Source organism: Protopterus annectens, chromosome 15.part0 (assembly GCF_019279795.1).
Source record: "Protopterus annectens isolate FY-2018-M chromosome 15.part0, PAN1.0, whole genome shotgun sequence".
Classification (NCBI taxonomy): Eukaryota; Metazoa; Chordata; order Ceratodontiformes; family Protopteridae; genus Protopterus; species Protopterus annectens.
The window spans coordinates 277,031,616-277,052,522 of NC_056749.1; the positions used below are offsets into that span (position 1 = coordinate 277,031,616).

The window sequence follows — 20,907 nt, forward strand, 5'->3', positions numbered from 1 at the left end:
TATGGGATCTGGCTGTCCAATATCAAGTGACTCTTCAGGCAGTTTATATTCCTTCAGATTAGAACATTGTGACAGACAGTCTGAGCAGGTTCTTCACTCACTAATGTGTTTCTGGACATTGTTCACCAGTGGGGTACTCCTCAAGTAGATCTCTTTGCCTCCCCTCTGAACAGACAGCCTTCTCTGTTTTGTGCCAGAGTCCCAGGTCCTCTGGTATGGAAGATGGACGCCCTCTCATGTTCTTAGTAGGGGATGTTTCTTTATGCATTCCCTCCCCCTTCCTCTCATTCCGAGAGTCTTGTTCAAGATTCAACAGGATGCTCCCAAAATCTTGTTGGTGACTTCTTTTTGGCCACGGCAGCACTGGTTCCCTTTGCTTCTGCATCTAGCCAAGGGCAATCATCACAGGTTACCTCACAGGGTGGATCTTCTCACACAAGACAAGGGGTCTATCATCCATCTCTACCCGTTATGCTTCAACTGACACTGGGTGATTAGGGTTTTGATCTGTCATAGACACCTTTTTTCTGAGGACACGCTGTAGGTCCTGCAGGCGGCCGGGAACCTACTACTAGGAAGCCCTACTTGTCTAAATGGAAGACGTTTTCTATTTGGTGTCTTTCTCTTGACCTGGACCCATTTTCTGTGGATGTTCCTTTGGTGCTCTCTTATTTATGTGAATTGCTCAATGCTGGTTTGGCCTGTTCTTCTATCAGTGCCCACTTATCAGCTCTTTCTGCTTTTCTGCCTTTAACTCCCCCATTAGCTTCTAGATTTGAGGCTAAACAATTTCTTAAAGATGTCCTTAATATTAGACCTCCCATGAAGCCTATTCCTCCTTCCTGGGATCTTAATTTCGTTATGGAAAATTTGACTCTGGCTCCTTTTGAGCCTGCTGTTTCAGCTTCCTTTCAACATTGTTCTTTGAAGATAGTTCTTTTGTTAGCTCTTACTTCTGCCAGATGGATGTCTGAATTGGAAGCCCTTATGGCTTTTCCACCTTTTTTGATATTTCATGAGGACAGGGTGTCCTTGCGTACTAATCCTTATTTCATTCCCAAGGTGGTTAATGAGTTGTCACTTAATCAGTCTATTAATTTGCCTACTTTCCTCTCTCCGCAGTCTGACAGTGAGAGGGTGCTGCATACCTTAGATGTGCATAGACAGCACAGATTTTATTTGGATAAAACGAAAGCTATCAGAAAATCTGACCAGATATTTGTTTCCTTTCATCCTAGGTCTTTAGGTTTGGCTGTTTCCAAGCAAACTGTTTCCACTTGGATTTCAAAGGCTATTTCTTTTTGTTAACTCTCTTCGTGGTGAGAGCCGTCCTTCTTCTGCAATGGCTCATTCTACTAGAGCTGTGGCTTTTTCTGTTGCTTTTTTCAAAGGCATAAACGCTAATTCTATTCTTGAATCTGCTACCTGGACCTCTGTGCATACTTTGACCAAACATTACCAGTTGGATGGTATCTCTAGAGATGGGGCTGGTTTTGCCAATGCCATTCTTCATGGCTTCTTAGAGGGTTCTGCTGCTGCTTCCTCCTCCCAAGTTTCTTCTTGAGCTTTGGCACTCTCCCATTTATAATGAATACTGCAGCGGTGAATGTAAGGACATTTATTTATTTATTTTACATTTGTTGACCGGGCTAGTCTAACTGGATATATGTCCATTTTCAGTAGAGGCCCAGGGAGAAAAGCTCCAAGCATGAACCGTGACAAAGTTAACAATATATAAAAAGACATGTAAAATCACAATACAGAGGCAGCATTGGTCAAAAGAAAAATTATAATAAAATTGTAAACTATAAAAATTATACTAAACATAATAGTAGGTATGAGCAAGACCCAATTAAGAGAGAAAAGCCCTTCTATTTTATTCTCTTACTATGAAGAAAAGAGTAGTAACTAGATTTGGAGGCATAGGTTAGAGGAGTAGGGATAGGGGTAAGAGCAGGAAGGGAAAGAGATATCAGTCTGGGTTAGCACATGGACAAAGCCAATGAGTTATAAGATGTTCTTTAAGATGTTTTTTAAATAGAGAAGTAGAAGCAAGGGTTGATATTTCGGAAAAAAAGCTGATTCCAGTTTTTACCTGCTGTGTTTGAGAAAAGTGAGTCACCAGCTTTGTTAGATTTAGTTGAGATAAGGAGCTTATTAGAGCGTAGTGTAGCTAGATTTTTATATGGTGTAATCAGATTAGTGAGGATAAGGGGTGTTGTCGGGGTGGTATAGGATCTTTTGAGTGATAAGTAATTGTTGACAGAGTATATGGTTCTGCAGTTCTAGCCATCCAAGTTGTTTGAGGTTGAGGCAGTGGTGAGTTTTAAAGGGGGAGCATGTGATGAATCTAGCTATGCTATTATAACAGGTGGAAAGTTTGGAGAGGTTGTTTTTAGATAGGTTAGTATATATAGCAGAGGCATAGAAAAGGGTAGAAATGAGGTGGGTCTGGGCAATAGTTTTTCTGGCAGAAGACATAGTACAGTTGAGTAAAATCTTATCATAATAGTAGATTCCTTGCCTTCACCACTGCAGTATTCACTCCCTCCCTCCATCCCCTAGTTTTTTTTTCCTTCCTGGATATGCAGGTTCTCCTGCTGTTCCTACTGGGGTAATCAGTTCTGAGGACGGTATGCCTGAACATCACCTTTATGCCCTACGCTACCCAAGGAATGTGTAGATGACGTTCAGCATACCTTAAAGCAATGGTAGTCTTTGGGAAACTGGCCAGACGGTGGGCTTCATGGCAGGGAATCCCATTTGTAATGAATACTGCAGCAGTGAACGCAAGGACAATTACTGTTATGGTAGGATTTTACACAACTCTCTCTTCGCTGTTGCTTATATTTACTCATTCCTTATTCTCAACAGTTTCTTTCTATGTGTAACCCAAATTACAGCATGGCTACCAAGCAGAACACACTACCTGGAGCTTCCAACACAAGAGCCAGACTTTTTAAAGTGGGTCTGTATATTAAAAAAAAAGAGAGAGAGATTACTGGACATACCGAATCCCGATATAAACGGGAACTAAATCAGAACTATTGTGCCTTCCAGAACTTCAGACCTGTTAACAGAGTAGGATGAGTCTTCTTTCCTACCCACTTGATTCTGGGAAACTGCAACTACTTAGTTGTTGCCTCCTCTGCTAATAAGTAGCCCAGCTGAAGTCATCTTCAGATAAATCAGTAAGTAACTGAATTGGGGTAGTTTCTAAGTCAGAGTGTCTCAATACTTGCATCTCAACCTAAGACTGGAAAAACTTGTTGTTGGCAAGGTTTTAAGAAATAAATAAGTCCAGCAAACTCTCCATCATAGAGTTGGACTATTCCACCACCCCCATTCTTGCTGACTGTTTTCCATTGTTCACTTCATTATCTATTCCCTTTTGTCTTTTCACAGGTTTACCAGTGGCTTCAGTTTCCACTTTGTCTACAACTTTCCATCAAGACTCTGTCACAATTTTCACCCAAAAAAAGCTATGACTGCTGTTAAGTCTACAAAGTATTTTGCTCTCCTGCAGAACCAGTCCTTCCTTACATAAAGGAGACCTTAAGTTTCTTTCTGTTTAGCCACAGCTCCCTGCCTCCTCAAAGAGCAGAGGGACTTTGTCAGCCTTTAAGAAGATTGACACAGTCATAGAAAGAAGTGCAAACAAAACTGCTGTAAAGCTGAAGTCCCCTTTCTCTAGGGAAAATTCCCAGTTCTGTAGAGCCGACTATATATTTGGAAAGAAATCTACATGGTACTGGAAAGACCTAAACTTAAGCATAGTGGTAAAAATTAAACTCCGTGGCACCATCTGCTTTGACCTGAAATGATGACAAATACCTTGTAAGTTCCTTAGCTTGTGTGTCCAAACCTTCAACCAACCATACTGATATTTCCAACATGCCAAACCCAATCATGATTTTGGAGGATTCACTTTTTTTTTCTTCAGCCTTTTGCTTTAAAAAACACAAACCACTAAGTCCAGTTTTGGACATCCAGATGTTGAAGTGCTGTTTTAGTTCCTGGGCCAAGTATTTCTTATGCAATTTGCCTTGCTGATGTGCAGGAAATCCATCTGTACTGGGTCACAGGATACCTTGTATGCCAGACACAGGCCCCCTATTAGCAGTCTGTAGGATACTGAGTATAGTGGCAGGGCTCTGGGTCTCTCTATTTAGGACATATTGCATAGACCTTGTATCCTATTTAGTGTGGTATCTCAGTGGGCATTCCAGTTGTGTCTTTACAGATGTATGCCAAAGGGGCATTATACTCAATGACTGCCCTAATGCGGGCTGAGTAAGGTGGACAAATGACATTCCTAGATCTAGGCACAGTCCATTTTGTTTAAAAGCTGTGCAGTATAGAAGAACTTACGGCAGTGGACACATGTTGGTCAAATGTTGGGTCACTGGCCACATAAGTTCCCAAATCTCGAATTGGGTCAACTCATTGGGGCATATTGTCAATGTGGTAGTCCCCCAGGGTGGGTGACTTCCCAGATGATACATTAATGTAATTGTTTTAGCTTTTAGTTTCAGTTCATGAGTTTGGCACCAGTTTCAGTGACTGCTTCTAGCTTGCAGTCATCTGCTAACTTAGTCAGTGAGAAATGTAAATGAGAGAGCCCCTGCAAATGAGCAACATGGAATATGCAAGTACATGAGGCCAAGAAGGCACGCCAATGCAAATACTTATAAAGTAGTAGCATTGTTTGCCAATGCCTACCCATTTGGAATGCCGTAAGTTATGCAGTAAATAGTGTGATCTGTGTTGTGTATAGCGGCAGCAATATCTCAACAGCACATGTTGGTAGGTGCTGCTGGTGCCAGAGTTGTCAATGCTGCTTGTTGCAACCATCTGCAGCAATGAAAATGATGCAGGCAGCAACTCTCATATCAATGTCTGACAAGTCAGCAGATAATTGATCACTTCAAAGTGGACATGAGTGCCCTGTGAGACCTAATTGAACCATGCCCCCCAACAAGTGGAATAGATGTGTGCATGGTGTGCTTATTCCAGAGGTATGTATAGAGTTGGCCATCCTAGCTACAAGGACTTTTCAATGATCTACAAGGAATGTTTGGTGTATCGCTGACAACTGTATCATGAGTATTTAACCCATTCCACAACCTTATGATACAGCAATTGAAGGAACATATTTAGTTCTTAGACACCAAAGGAGAGCACTAGCACCATATGTGCATTCCACAAAATTACGTCCTTCCATGAGGTATTGGGCAGTTGATTGCACCCATGTTACTGTTCAGGCCCCACATGGTCCAGACACACAGAAATGTTTAAGTAGAGAGGGTACCACTACCTTAACTGCCAGGTGGTAGACAATGCCCAAGGCCCATTTTGTTTAAAATTTGTAACGAGGGTACAGCACTGATCACAAATGACTAATTTCAGTCTATGCCTGGGAACAATAGAATGAAAATCCAAGGAAAGTGAATGTTTAAATTTAAAAAATAGCAAAGTAGATATTAATATGCAGTTATGATATGTCCCTGTGCCAGCTGGGTAGTTCACACATTGACGAGTATCCGACTTATACCAGCAGTTCTTGTGAGGGAACTTCATGGGGTCACATGGTTAACAGGAGCAGACATATTGCAGGTAGTTTAGGCTTTACATACAGCTACCATGCATAATGGGAGCAGGTCACATATTATACTAGGTCTTATGGGTTGCAGCTGATGTTTTATATATATATATATATGTAACATCAGCTGCAACCCATAAGACCTAGTATAATATGTGACCTGCTCCCATTATGCATGGTAGCTGTATGTAAAGCCTAAACTACCTGCAATATGTCTGCTCCTGTTAACCATATATATATATATATATATATATATATATATATATATATATATATATATATATATATATATATATATATATATATATCCTTGAGCAATGGACGATGACCACCTCCCATTCACAGCCTACAGATCATAGAGGAAATGACATTCCCCGTATCCCATACAAAAAAAAAAAAAAAACAGAAACATTGTGGAGCAAGTGTTTAGACTTCTGAAGTGTACACTCTTGTGTCTTGTTAGCTGCATTGGGGCACTGCAGTATAGTTCTGATGTGTGCAGCAAGATGTTTGCAGTGTGTTGCATGCTACACTAAGAAGGTCTTGTGAAAACAGGCAATGCAGTTAGACAAGACCAGAGCAGGACATGGCATACTCAATGCAGCATCTTGGCAAGGAAAAGGGACAGGGAAAGCTAATACAGCAGCACTGCTATAGCTGAGACGGGTATTGGTGAAGTACATTGCAGCAGTTTGAGAGAGGTGGCATTTGATCCATCCCACCCCTTCAAAACAATGTCCACCAGACCAGAAAGGATCAGGATTTTATTCCATTTTTTTCTGAGTTTCTAGAATGACAGAAGGATCATAGACCTGTACTCTGTCTGAGTGAAGCAAATGCATTTATTATCAACGAATCCTTTTTGAGTCATCCCCTCCCTTTCTGTCAGAAGGAAACTGCATGTTCTCTTTGGACCTCGAAGGTGCCCACCTCCTAGTAAAAACTGCTGAAGAGTCATGGAGGTTTCTGCATTATGTGGCAGACATTATCATTTCGAGACACATCCGTTTGGTCCCACCATAACCCCATAGTGCTCACCCAGTGCACGTCTGTTTTGCAAGCAAAACAGACTATGGGAAGTAAAGATGTTTTCTTACCTAGATGACTGGCTCCTAGTTTCCACAGCATGGAACAGTTTATTTCTGTTTGGGAGTCTCTTCCAAGTTTCTTCTAGTCTTTGGGAATCGTGGTGAATACTGCAGCTTTCCATTTAGAGTACTCTTAAATACTGGTATTCATAGGATGCACTCTGGTGGCATTGTCTTGTAGACCATGTGCTCCTTTGAACGTCATCCGTCTGTTAACAATACCTGTTACTTGATTTTGTTCAGTATCAGTCATCCACACCATCGTTGTGTCTCGGAGCATTGGGTATCATGACAACAGACATAAACACAGCTCTACAGTCAAGATTTTATATGAGAATACTGCTGTGAACTTTGCAAGCTTTGAGGTCACAGTTAAAAGATCTACTCCTTGACATGACACGCACGAATTTCCAGAGTTTTGCAAGTTGCATTTGAAATAGTGGCTTCACACTCTAAACATGGGGCAGCCCATTCTAAGCTGCTACCCCTGAAGTGGTGGTCTCTAGGGATGATACTGCCTTAGGGTGGGGGACATTAAGGGTGGATTGTTCAAGGTAAACAAACATAGACTAAGACAAGGCTGCACACAGCAACATTCTCCCAGTGCAGGCTTTTCAGGACTCCCTGTCCTAAGGTGCTGTTGCCTTTCACACTGAAACCTCAGCTGTGATTTGGTATATAAACAGGAGTGATTTACACCTAATATTCACTCCTACCTCTTGTCAGGAAGCAGTGACTAGGTTATAGCAACAGGATGTTTTCCGCAACTAATGCTAGTCACATTCCTGGGGATGCCAGTTTTGTAGTAAATAGTTGCTGCTTACTGATTTCTCAAGATTTGCCCTTCAGCAACACTGAAGCTTTTCTGACACGTGGAGAAATGCTGCAGTCTGTATGCATCCCCAAACATCACAAAGTGCAGCAACTTTGTTTTCCTTCATCCCTCCTCTGGTGGAGGGAGGTATGTCCAAGGTATGCTGCCATCCAGAAATGGCCCCCAAGGCTCCTTTACACTTTCTATTTAATTTTTTTCCAAAATTCATGGAGACATCAAGACGGAGTCCAAAGCCATTTGCATATCCCCCAGATGTCGCTTCCTTTCCTTAGGTCTCATTATCTGGAGAAACATCTATGTCTGAGGCCCTTCAGAACCCTCATGACTGACCCATCCATTAGGCCTCACCCTACCCTTTACTCCGGCTTCCTAACCACATGGTTAGTGAGTTCAAGTAATGGCCAGACTCCCTTCATACCCTATGAGGATAGTTCAGATACTCTATAATACAATGTCAGCTGCATATTTGGGCTATTTCCCAAGTTTGGATCCTTCACAATTCATGTTCCTGCAGTGCTAGATTATTTTTCTTAGATCTTTGACACAGTGTTAAGCTATTTCTCTGTTTAGGTGCACCTTGCTGCCATTTCTGAATTTTGTCAGTGTTCTAATTCCTTATATCCAGCATCTTTGAAAGTATGTACATCCTGCCTTAGAGTTATTTATCATATCCAGCATTATATCAAGGATCCTGTTTTCCCATACGATTTATAGTTAACTGTGTAAAATATCATGACCTATGAGTCTTGCAATGCGGAGACTGAATTGCTGAAAATCTGGACTTTAGTATTGTATGTCTGAGATTGCCATTTCTTGGAATGCTCTTTTTTTCTCTGAGGTATGGTGATCTAAGAGCTGATTTATATAAGTTCAGGGTTGTGGGCTGCAAAGGTACTTGCCCCCTGCAAAACAGAAATTTACTGAAGAAGAGAGATGTTTGATATTTGCTGTTCTCCTGGATTTTTAGTCTTTCTCCACATGTGAGGACTCAGCATTTTGAGTCCCAATATTGCAGTAGTGAAACAGTTTGTACTCTTTTAGAGAAACTGACTCTTCCTTCTTTTGAAGCAGGTGCTGCGTCACAGCTAAAAAATATATTTAATGAAAAACACTCTTTTCTAGTGGCCATTACTTCATCTAAAAGAGTTTTTGAATTGCAAGTATTGCGTGTTAATCATCAGTGCTTGATCAGCCACAAAGATACTGTTATGAACTAACCTTTTATTTAAGCATAAGGTAACCACTCACTTGAGATAAACTTCGATCAGTCAACCCTTGTACTGTGTGGATGTTCACAGACAGTAAGTTTTATGTGGGCATTGCTAAACTTTAAGAAAAGACTAGCAACTGTTTGTACCCTTTGGTGTTTAGAAATAGGTGTTTGTAAAGTTATATCCAGATAGTTGACTGACTGCATTAAATTCTGTTATGAAAAATACAGTAAACCTTTGTCATGTGTATGTAGCCCACTCAACAAGGGCAGTGGTTAACTTACAAGCACTTTTCAAAAATGCATGTGTCGATTATTTGAACAGCAATTACGTGAGCTTCACTGAATACTTTAGACACCTAGGCCACAGTTTTCAGTGGTATGTTCTCATTAATGTAACCACCTAGGAAGGTAAATTGGGACTCTTTCTTACTGCTGTCAAGGTCAAAACCTCCTCATAGCTGATACAAAAATGACATGCTTTCCATACCATTACATCTGGATGAGTAGGTGTGTCCTTGAGTAGATACCAACCCTTCTCCCCCCTTCGTTAGTGTGGCCTAGTAGAGATCTGGAGAGGAAGTTGGTTCACAAAGCATTATTGGCAAAGGGGCAAGGCAATTAACCCAATAAATTTTTATATGCCAAGCTAAAAAAGACCTGAAGCTTTAACCCTACTGTTTGAAATGGACTGACCCACTTATCCATATCCAGCTGTGTTGTGAGCACATAACTTTCATTTGAAAAAGGCCTAGAAAATTATACTTGTATTATGACATGAAGATGTAGAACAGGACTGATACACAAGAAAATGAAGAAATGATGGAAAGGAACTTGGTAAGATTTTAGAGACGGTCTGAAACATTAAATTCACTGGACAGTACTGCATCTTGGAAGCAGCAAGTTACTAAAGTACAGATCTAAGGGGGGAAACAGTTGTAGCAACTAAAACTAGGAAGATGCTTGGAGGTACTGGTTCAAAATGATTAAAAGATAGGGAATGTAATGCAAAGACAAGCAGAAGCATGCATAAAAAGTGGCATCACCAGTAGAAGTTGAGACCTTTATTATTTATAGCAGGCTAGAGGCCCTGCAGAAGAAAGCAACAAAATGGTGATTGTCCTTCATTCAAAGCCATACAAGTCTAAAGAAGGAAGGTAGAGAAGGGGTATGGTGGAAATGCGTATGTGCATCAAGAAAATAACATGATCTACTTTGGTTACATACATTTAGGCATTTATTTAGCACATTGGGTCCCGCCAGTACGTCTGTGTAGCTATTGTCACTGTGGCACTCTGATTCTGATAAGTTTTTTGGTTAGGAGAGTGTGTCCAGTTTTTTTTTTATTTGGTTATTTCTTTTGTAAGGGATGCTGCCTGTCTTATCCACACCCCCTTACCACTGTCCTATGTAATAATTATAAAATAAGTGTAGCTTGTTCTGTTGTTTAATTTCCTTTCTTACATATAATTAAAAAAAGAGCCAACTGACGCAATTCTTTAACATTAGTGGAGAATAAAAAATCTTGCTTAACATCACTTGTTATTCTGGATCTGAAGTTACTTAAGGTCTTTTGTGTTCTGAATGATTACCACTTTTTTAAAGTAGAAGGACAGAGACTGAAGATAAAGAAGGAAGTAGAGGCTCGGTGAGAACACAGATTTTCTTTTTCATAAAAGTGGCAGTGAAGGTAGAAATGGCCTTTGTGAAGATGTGGTAACATCTGAAAGAGAGGCAGATTTCAGGAAGGTATCAAGTAGATGTAAAGCAGGTGTTAGTCTACATGGAGATAAACTGTTGGTTAAAGTGACTCAACAGTGTTACAAAAGGGTATTGGAAAGGGCAGACTAGGTTGTCTGTCATCAGTCTAACACTATGTGTAGATAAACCTTTATTACATCCGAGTAATGCCTCCAGGTGCATCTGCAGTTAACTCCTACTGATGCCTCTAGGCATCAAATATTGTTGGTTCATATTTGCATCAATAATTCCAAAACCATGCTATGCACACGTTTTTAAAAAAAATCATCTTAAAGCTTACACAATGGCAAACTCAACTGCATTAATGTTTGACCTCTGTCTAGTGCAGTTAAATAGATACTGTTGTTTTTTATTATATTAATTTATATATCTATAATTTTCACATTTTTATAAATATCTTGGCAACCAAGTAAGCTTTGTATGAACACACTCAGCTAGATGAATAAAATGCTGCTGATAGTATATGTGTAACTTGAGTGGTTGCTGAGATATTGTAAGTTGTTTACAAAATATTACAAAAATAATAGTTACTGTTTGCTGTGGCTTATAAAATTTGGTTTAAGACCTAGCACCTAAAGAATACTGCCACTATAAAAATAGTTTATGCTGAAGTGTGTGCCATTTATACTTCTTTCATAATCCCTGTGGTTCTAGAGATATGAACATTTGTTTGAAATTTGAGGACATAATTTGATTCTGTCAAAAGGCTTAGGCTCCACCTGTTGGAAGTTACAGTGCAAACTTCCTGAGCTCCATTGGAGTGAATGAGTTAACAGCGTCATCTTGTCTTGTAGTTGTTTTATTGTTTATCACCGCAAGGTTCACTGTTGCAGAACAATTCCTTACATATGGAAATTGGCTGCAGATAGATGTCACTTTCTGCTGGATAGTGGAATAATGTTTCCTTTCTGCTCCTGTGTTTTCCCAAGACTTGTTCATTTGTAGGTTTGAAGATACTGTGGAACCCAAACGCTATGTACTTTGTCTTACCCAGCTGGATTGAACTGGAATTAGCTGTCACTCATGTCTCTAAGATGTTTTCCATTTGAGTGGCTGCCTTAACCACTCCATTCACTTGTATTTGGCATTGCATTTCATGCTGTTATTTGTGGTAAGTAAAAGTTTGGTCGTGCAGCCAGTGTTCCTGGCCTCGTCTGTTGGATTTGTGTTTGCTGGTTACTTTTATTCCTGGTTTTAGGTGCCATAGGTGTATTATTTGTACATATATAGATCAGAACAAAGTTTTTGGATGAACGACCAAAACCCAAAATGAATTCTGTTACATATGAAACTGAAAGAGCATGATATGATACATTTCACTCTTGCAAAATCGAATTACACAGGTAATACAGTTACAAGTCATTTTAAGAATTCAGGCGTACATCAGAGAAATGTAGTCAATGCAGGTGTTAAAACATATTTTACAGAAGTACATTGTAAGGATATGTCTAGTCTACAATATACGGATATGTTCGTACATAAACACCCAAAAATATGGAGTAGGCACCACAAACAAAAAAAAAATTGAAGCTTCATATGTTATAATATAATAAGCTTCCCCATTGCATGAAAGTAGTGTTACCGGTGAGGGCATTTTGCAATAACGATGCTGTCTTTGTCACTACATTATGTGTGCATTACTGAAATGTAAAACATAGCAGATTAGTTAGAATTTGTAACTGTGTGTTTTAACCAGTAATGATTTGGACACCACATGACTTTGTTTACTTTGATATAAGTGAAACGTGTTGGTTTGTTGGTGCCCCCCCCCCCCCCCCTTAGTGGCTTGTACCAGAGGCATCAGATGAGTAAAGTAACCTTTTTTTAGAATAGGAAGTTAAGAATACTGAGTGCAGTGCAGTGCAGATTGTGTGCAGTTACAAGACACAATGAGATAAAAAATAAGCCAAGTTCCTTTCCTTTAATTGTTAAATTCCTTTTACACTTTCTGAAGTATAACTTGTTTTGGATGACCTGAAAATTCAGAGTTCTTTAGAGGAAAATATTTTGCCCCCCCCCCCCCCCCTGAAAAAGTAACACTTTTTTATCTTTTTTTTTTTTTTTTTTTTTTTTGCATTTAAGGAGGAGCTTCCGGTGGCGATGACTCTGATAAAAAAGCACAAGGTCCAAAAGGAGGAGGAAATGCAGTGAAGGTATATGTTTCCTTTAGATTTTTGTTGGGGGATTAAGTATAGAGAGGAAAACACTTTGATAGTATTTCATGTATTATCCAAATCATAGAGGAAAAACATTTTCGATTAATTTATCATTTATTTTTTTTAAGGTGTAGTCCAGTCAGAGGGTAGTTCAGCTGTTCAGAGCAATAGTTTAGGTGTAAAAAATGTGTGGTTTACTCTTTGTTCAAAGGTCTGTCAGCTACAGGAATCGACTATATCACATCAGTTTCCAGTTGGTTGAACCACATCACCTTGTACACAGTGAGCCATCCATACAAGTGGTTTTGTAAGATACAAACCCTTGAAGTCTCCCACACCCCTTCACTTATTATTCTCTGAGGTCACTGCAGCTGGAAAAAAGGTTCTCGTGGCTGGTGTCCATGATCAGAAGGACAAATATTCCCCAGTATCCCTCCAACAGAATCCCCAGTTTGAGGGAGTTTCTTCACATAAGTCAGAGAAGAGGATGACCTTTTAACTTTGTGCTGCTCCTGTAGAGCAGACTGCAGAAGCCTTGTGGTCTTCCCACCATTGCTTCTAGGTAATCCATTGTTAGACTTCCTTAGGGAAACCACCGGTGAGGCTGGGAAATACCCTGGTATGATAACCCTATTCCTAAAAGGCCAACATTATCCTCGGGCCCTGCCACCCTCATTAGGAAGTGGAGTATCTGACCTCAAGTCCCCTCAGTGGTTTCTCCAACCCCTCTGGAAAATCTGTTCTGAACCCCCCCCCCCCCCCCCCAAGAACTTGGCTTCTTATTCATCCACCAGGCAAATAATTCAGAGTGATGAACAGGGTAAAGAAGCATGTTTATAATTCCTCTCCCTTTTGTTAAATGTACTAAACTCTTTTTCACATGTAGTGAATTTTCCAGTGAGACATTGCTGACAAAATGTGTCAAACAGTAGTGCAGTTGCCATACTAACTGCTTAAGGTCAAGCTTTTGTCCCAGTTGGCAATGGTATCTTTCGGCTTCAGCCTACTTACTGTTGCATGTTTTGCACAAAGCTGAGTGTTACCTACAATGCTGCACACATGGTGTAGACTAACAGATTCTCCAAGGACACAGAAAGGTGATATTTATGGAAATCTCCTCAAGGGCCCAGTGTTTTGGGGCCAGAAGTTAAGGCAGATTCAGAAAACATGGAGGAAGGCAAATCCTTGCATCTTTCATTGATTTCAGCAACCTCACAGAGCCTTCTTCAGGAGACAGTGTTGCCAGGAACAGGTGAGTTTCAGTTGTGATGGACAGCAGAAAAATCAACTGAGTTCAGTAAGGAAGCCCATTTATTTGTGTAATCCCAGAAAGGGTGCAGCCATAAAAGGAAAGGCCTTGGCAATTGTTGGGAAGCTGTGCTGCCCACCTAGGGTTGGTCAGTAACAGCTTCCGTGAAGTCCTGCCTGACTGTTCCTCCAGTTGGAACCTATCTATCTCTCCACCTGTCCATATAGAAATCCATCACAATGGACAGATGAATCAACACTGAATCTTGATTGTACGGACTTACTTTCTGAAGTGGACAGTTTTGCCATCATTATTCCATGTCATCCATCATAGATTATATGCAGTAAGGGTGGCCCTCAGTCTCTTCTAGAAAAGAGCCATCCAGGTGCTGCCAGCATATGAGAAAAGATTAGGATTTCACTCCAGATTTTTTTTAGTGTCAAAGAAGAGAAAGGACTTCAGTCCAATTTGGATTTTGGACCAGGTGGCCTAAACAGATTCATGCCCATAGAAACCTTTCAAATGGTTATTAAGCAGTCTGGTCTTTCTTCAAAGACACATAGCTCCACATCAGAATATTTGGTCCAGTGTGCCTTCAAGTTTCTAATCTATATAAGACTCGACTCCAGTGCTGGATGGTACCATTTAACTATGACAGAAGGCAGACCCTTTCTACTGCTTACTCCCTCAACAGTAGTTACCACGGCTGCATCAGCCCTAAGGTGGGAGAAGGCATTTCAGTGGTCAAACAGTCCAAGGTTTCTGGACATCTTCAGAAGTAGAACTGTGTATCAGCAGCATGGATATGGTGGCATTCCTTCTGACACTTCGTCTTCCAGGATTATCTTACCAGAGGAATGACTGACATCCACTGATAACATGGTAGTGGCTTGCTACATCAACAGCCAAGGAGAAATTTAATTGGCAAAAGACTGAGTATGGGCTACATCAGACCACTTCTTGTAACTAGTCATATCCCAGAGGAAGTCAGCCTTTTGGTGGATATGCTTAGTCACTGTCTGTTGATGCATCATTAGTGATCCCTCAGTAGACTGGAAATTGTTCTGGTGCTGAGACAAGCCTTTCTTTAACCCGTTTGCTTCCCCAACCAACACTAAATACAGCAGCTACTTCTCCATTTCTTCTCTGAAGGGATGCCCCAGTAACTGTCTGGTCTGAAAATGGCCCCCTGGACTCCTCTTCACTTTTCCACTATTTCCTTTGATGTTCATCCAGAAAGTCAGAGTTATTCTTGTAGCTCCGTAATAACTTTGACAGATTCGATCCCCACATTTTCTACCACATCTTACATTGCCACTTCTATTGTGTTAATCCCAAATGTTTCTGACCCATCCTTTGGACAAGTTTCATCAAAACCTAAATTCCCTCAGGTTGATCATGTGGCTTTTCCAATTCCAGTAATGGCCACCAGTCCCTCTTTTCCTGTCTAGGATGATCCAGATAATGTTCCTCACAAAAAGATAACATTCAATTTATTCAGCCTCTGACTGATAATTACTTTATTATCTTGTGCAGATTTTTGATTCAGGCCTGAGTTGTTATTCCATTAGAATGCAATTAGCACCCATATCCAGTTTCATAAAGGCCTCCACTCCTTTTCCTTAACCTCGTTGAAGGCTTTCTAAAAGATGTATTCTTAACTGAGAACTCCCATACAAGACCCTGTACTGCCTTGGTACTCGTATATTGTGAAACTGACCAAGCGCTGGTTTGAACCCACAACTTCTGCATACCTGAAGTACTTGCCTCACAAGACTCTTCCTGGTGACTGTTACCATTAGAAAAATTTCTGAGGTAAATGTCTTCCATTGAGTCTAACTGGTATTTCATAGACTGGTTCACCTTTGGCATCGACCTTTCCTTTATGGCAAAAGTGTCTGTCAGGACTAACCTCAAGTAATACATCCATCTACTTGTGTTTTTCCCTAAGTAAACCAGTTGGTGAGATTATCATCGCCATTGTACAGGCATGCATCACCAGATGAGGTTCAGTGTGCAGAGGATAAGCTTATCCACAAGGATAGAGAAAGAGTGGTCAGAAGGTTTCCAGAGTCACTGAGGTCAGATGGCTGACTGTATTCATTTCTGCTGTTAACAGGTACAAGTAAGCCTCTTTCTTCAGCTGTGAAGCCATATTCTAACGAGGCAATTGTTACAACTGCACAGCACAGCTGTTGATGTTTGTGAGGTGGCTACTTGGATTTACCTCTGCACTTGTCCAGGTCTTCTTTCTGAGTCACTGTATTAATAAGGTAATCCCATGAAGGTGACTGCCTAGGAGAATTTGCTTAGGAGACTCATATTTCTACAGAGGATGGACCTCCTGTTGCCAGACATCAGTGGTATGCACTTAACACAATAGTAGATCTGGAGGAGTAAGTCCATCCTCTGCAACATACCTACTCATGTTCCTCCACTGCTGACATAGTCTTGCATTTAAGATTTCCATATTCAGATGCTTTGCGCATCTTGGCTCAGATCTGGAGAGGCTATGCTGTACTACCTGTGGCAGATGGACCTACTGCTCTTTATCAGTCTTTAAGATAAAGTACATCTTTCACTTACTTAACACAGGGAATTGAAACCAGCAAAAGGGTTTTTTGGGTCCCTTAGGACCAGTCAACTTAGTCTGCTCTATTATTGCAGATATCAGACCGTTGTTGGAGTGGGCACCCAACAAGGTTTTATTGCTCCATGCCAGTTTGACAGCTTTGGGCAGGAATAGCAGTAGTTTAAAATACTAGTTTCTTGTCTGCTTGGTATACAGTTTTCTTTATTTCCATGTTGACGGTGATGATTCTGTCACTTGACAGTGCTCCCAAGTGGGAAAGTGGACATGTAAGGGGATGTGGGTTCTCCATTGCCACTTTGTGTTGGGGGAGTAACTTATCAATGGGACTACTGTAGACATTTTGGGGTGGTCTTTTTTCCCCATGACATCTCTGAAATAATTCAGGTTGGGACTTTATGAGCATATCTTGTTGTAACGATGTTTAATCTTTTATGCATTAATTTAATAACTGGGAAGGTGGACTGATCCATTGTCCCTTTTTAGCTACAATGGGGGCACTGTGGCACTTGTCTATAACAGCTAGAGTAACAGCAAATTTTTTTCAACAGTTACAGTAAGATGTACAGTATTGCAGGATATTCTGAGTAGGAGCTTAAGGAATTATCGTATGAGACAAACACCTTTTTCATCTAAATAACTACTGTACAGTATTTACAGCTTTAACTAGTGACTTTAATCCATACATCAAGACAATCTGATTGTAGAGACCATTTTAGTTTAGATGTATTGTCAAGGGTTCTGTCAAAATGGTTGTCCACCCGTTCTCAGTGAAGCAGTGGCAGATGTACTCTATTTGACTTCTGAGTAGTTAAGTTTTCTTCCTCCATTTGGGAGGACATAATTTCCAATGAAGAGCATACACCAGGGTCTGTGATCAGTTTAGAGGACTCTTAACTGATTTCCCTGTGACACACTCTGTCAAGTTCTACAGTACATTTTTTTCAAAGGCAACAGCTGTTTGTTGAATTTTAAGTGGAAAGACTTAGGAATGCACATTTTCTGACAAATGGAACTCTGTTACATTAGCAGTTCCAGGCTTGTGGTGTGGCAGCACATATTAATATTTCACAAACACTAATACTTGGCTTCAGATTTTGCTTAATCTTATTTTGTGTGATTTCCATTCTCTATTCTTAGTATAATGATGCCAGTAAGGGACCAACAGTAGCTAATAGTAACTTTAGGGTCCCACAACCACACTGTTCGTTTTCTGCATTCCTGCTGTCCAAAACAGACTGATGTCCATAAGAAATATGCCCATTTCTAGGCCACCTCTGTTGATTTCTGAAACTTTGTGACTTGTTTAGCTACTTCATGGACAGATACCTTTACTGTGTGGAGCCAGGCTAGTGTCATAGAGTAGTAACTAGAACATTTCTTTTCCTGTTTTATAAAAAGTACTGATTTGTTTGTTTTGTGAATTTCAGTGCACCTTGGAGAAAGGATGCTTTTACAGTTAGTGAAAAAACACTTGTCCTAGAGTTTGTTTTGATAGATAATAACATTTCATATATTATTTTATCTCTGATAACAAGATTGATTCCTATTTTGAAATCATGTTTTTTTTGTAATCCAGGTGAGGCATATACTGTGTGAAAAGCACGGTAAAGTCATGGAAGCTATGGAAAAACTCAAGTCTGGTGTTCGCTTTAGTGAAGTGGCTTCACAGTACAGTGAGGACAAAGCCCGGCAAGGTGTAAGTATTTCATTCCCATGTCTCTGTAGTGTGCTGCATTGTTACTTTAGTGACGCATAGACCTCTTCTGTCCTTCCGTGGACAATACATACTTGGATCTACTTTCAGATATTTTGTATGGGATCATTTAAGAGGATGCAAGCGCTGCCCCACTGGACAGAATAGTATAGACAGAGTTAACTTTTCTGGCAATAATAGCATGCTACGAAGACTAAGGCCAAAATCCCTTTCAGTGTTAAACCCAGCATTATTTTCTACTTTTCCCCTGAATTGTAGATTTATTTGGGGATATTACTGCATTAATATTTTGATTATTTTTCGTGTTTGGCTTCAGTTTTTTTAAATAAATTTGTTAGGAGATTTAAAAAGATCGCCTTCCGTTTTTTAGTCTTTTGTCATTAAAAGAGAATTTTTTCTGTATTATTATCTTTGTACATATTTTCCAAATGGAAGTTGTCATCTAACAGTATTAATGTGTGTGTGTGTGTGTGTGTGTGTGTGTGTGTGTGTGTGTGTGTGTGTGTGTGTGTGTGTGTCTGACTTCCTGCTTTACTGATTGTTTTTTATATATATATATATATATATATATATATGGTTTTATATATATATATATATATATATATGTAAAATAAAGAGAGGGAGGTGTGTGTATGTATGTATGTATGTGTGTATATATATATATATGTATGTGTGTATATATATATATATATATATATATATGTAAAATAGAGAGAGGGAGGTGTGTGTATGTGTGTGTGTATGTATGTATGTATATATATATATATATATATATATATATATATATATATATATATATATATATATATAAAATGTGTGTGTTGTTGTGTCTTTCGGCTTTTCCCATTTAGGCGTCGCCACAGCGGAACTCCGGTCCGCTAATGATTGGCAGTTGATTTTTACGTGCCGAGTTGCCAGCCCTAATGCACAACCTTCAACGAAGGTATGCCCAATTCACGCACGTCTCCACGCAGAAGACGCTCTAGCTGAGAGTCGAAGGGGTCAGTGTCTTACTGTGAGGCGACAATGTGTGTGTATGTGTGTGTGTATGTATGTATGTATGTATGTATATATATATATATATATATCTATACCTGTTCATAGGTAGGTACTAGGCTATTAGCCGTAGGGCCTATAGAAGCCTAGCCAAAAATGTACCCTGGCTTTTGCCACCCAAGAAAATTATTTTCCTGTGCCCCTGTCGAGCAGAGCCACAGAAGTGATCCCTGGGGTGAATTTCCTATTTCCCATCCAATAATCAAGATTTTTCTTGGAGTGCTATTGAGGAGCTCTGTTTGACTTAGATGGGTAGTCTGTTCCAGAGTATGAGAAGTCTCTGGGACAGGAATCTATCCCTCCAGCATGTTCTGTTTATTGTGGTGACAAGGTTTAGGTCCCTAGAGCGTGTAGCTCGGAGGGATTGGGATTTCTTTAAGTGGAGCATGTCCAACAGCTCTGGGTTTGACATAGCTTTGTATGTTAGGCAAAGATAGCCTCTGAGTAGGCGATATGCAACGGAATAAAGCTGGAGTTTTTTAAACTGTCTGCATACGGCATCTGTTTGAGGCCAGTAATCCTCTTTATGAGGTATTTCTGTGGCCTTTCCAGTTGTTGTAGAGGTCTTGTGAGGTACATACCAAAAGGGGCGTTGTACTTTATAATGGGTCTAATGAGTGATGAGTAGAGGGGAACAATGACCTCTGTTTTGTCTGGATGAGAAACCTTTTGTGATGAGGTGAGCCACGTAGAAGGATTTCCTGCCCACTGTGGCGATGTGATAATCAAAGGAGAGACTACTGTCCACCTGTGTCACGGGTTCATGGGTACAGAGGTTTTACCAAAGGGGATGACAATACACTTTTTTGCATTGAGCTTCAGGCCATGGCTTTGACACCAGGCATCTGTCTCAGTGAAGACCTTTTGTAGTATGTCCACATTGTTAGGAGTTTTGATTATGGCTCCTAGTTTGCAGTCATCTGCAAACTTTGTTAGCCTGTACTTCAGAGAAGTAGATACCAAACAGGAGAGGACCCAGGACTGAACCCTGTGGTACGCCACTTGTCACTGGTCTGAAGTCAGATTTGGAGTCTGCTACTTTCACAGTGTGGGTTCTGTCTGTGAGCCAGTTGGCAACACATCTTGTGACATAATTGCAGACCAGGCTTGTCAGGCTAATGGGGCAGTAGTTCCCGGGGTCTGCCATGGCTCCCCCTTTGTGGAGTGGGATAACCATTGCGGTGCGCCATTCAGTGGGCACAAAGCCTGAGGTGAAGCTATGATTGAACATGATACTTAGGGTGACAGTTCATTCTGTAGTTCGTGTAGAATGCAGTGTGGGATATTGTCAGGTCCCATGGGTGCTGTGTTCTTGGCTTTGGAGAGTGTGTTTTTATACCTGTGCAGCCATGATTACAGGAACTTTGCATTCTTCCGGTATAGAGATGGGCCCTCTAGGGGGTGAGGGGTAAAGTTAGCACTGAGCCTATCTGCCAGGATGTTGGCAATATCAGTTGGTTCTGTATATTTAGTGCCATAACTCGGTGCAGATCTGAGTGTTGCCATTGAGATTCTTGACATAGCTATATAATGCTTTGTGGTTGTCAGAGTCCGTGCCAATTTTATTTTCATAACTAGCTTTGGAGGATTTATGAGGGATCTCAGCTTCTTACTGAGGTTGACCAGGGAAGTTCCTCCAGTCA

At 40.4% G+C, this 20,907-nt stretch overlaps 1 protein-coding gene across 1 annotated transcript in view; it reads left to right on the forward strand.

Annotated features, from left to right (window-relative positions):
• Positions 1 to 20,907, forward strand: part of PIN4 (peptidylprolyl cis/trans isomerase, NIMA-interacting 4) — a 111,298-nt gene that overhangs the window by 61,763 nt on the left and 28,628 nt on the right. Inside the window, exons 2-3 of the mRNA XM_044057048.1 lie at positions 12,579 to 12,649; positions 18,071 to 18,190. Coding sequence (XP_043912983.1) covers positions 12,579 to 12,649; positions 18,071 to 18,190 — 191 coding nt within the window. The remainder of the gene's footprint in view (positions 1 to 12,578; positions 12,650 to 18,070; positions 18,191 to 20,907) is intronic.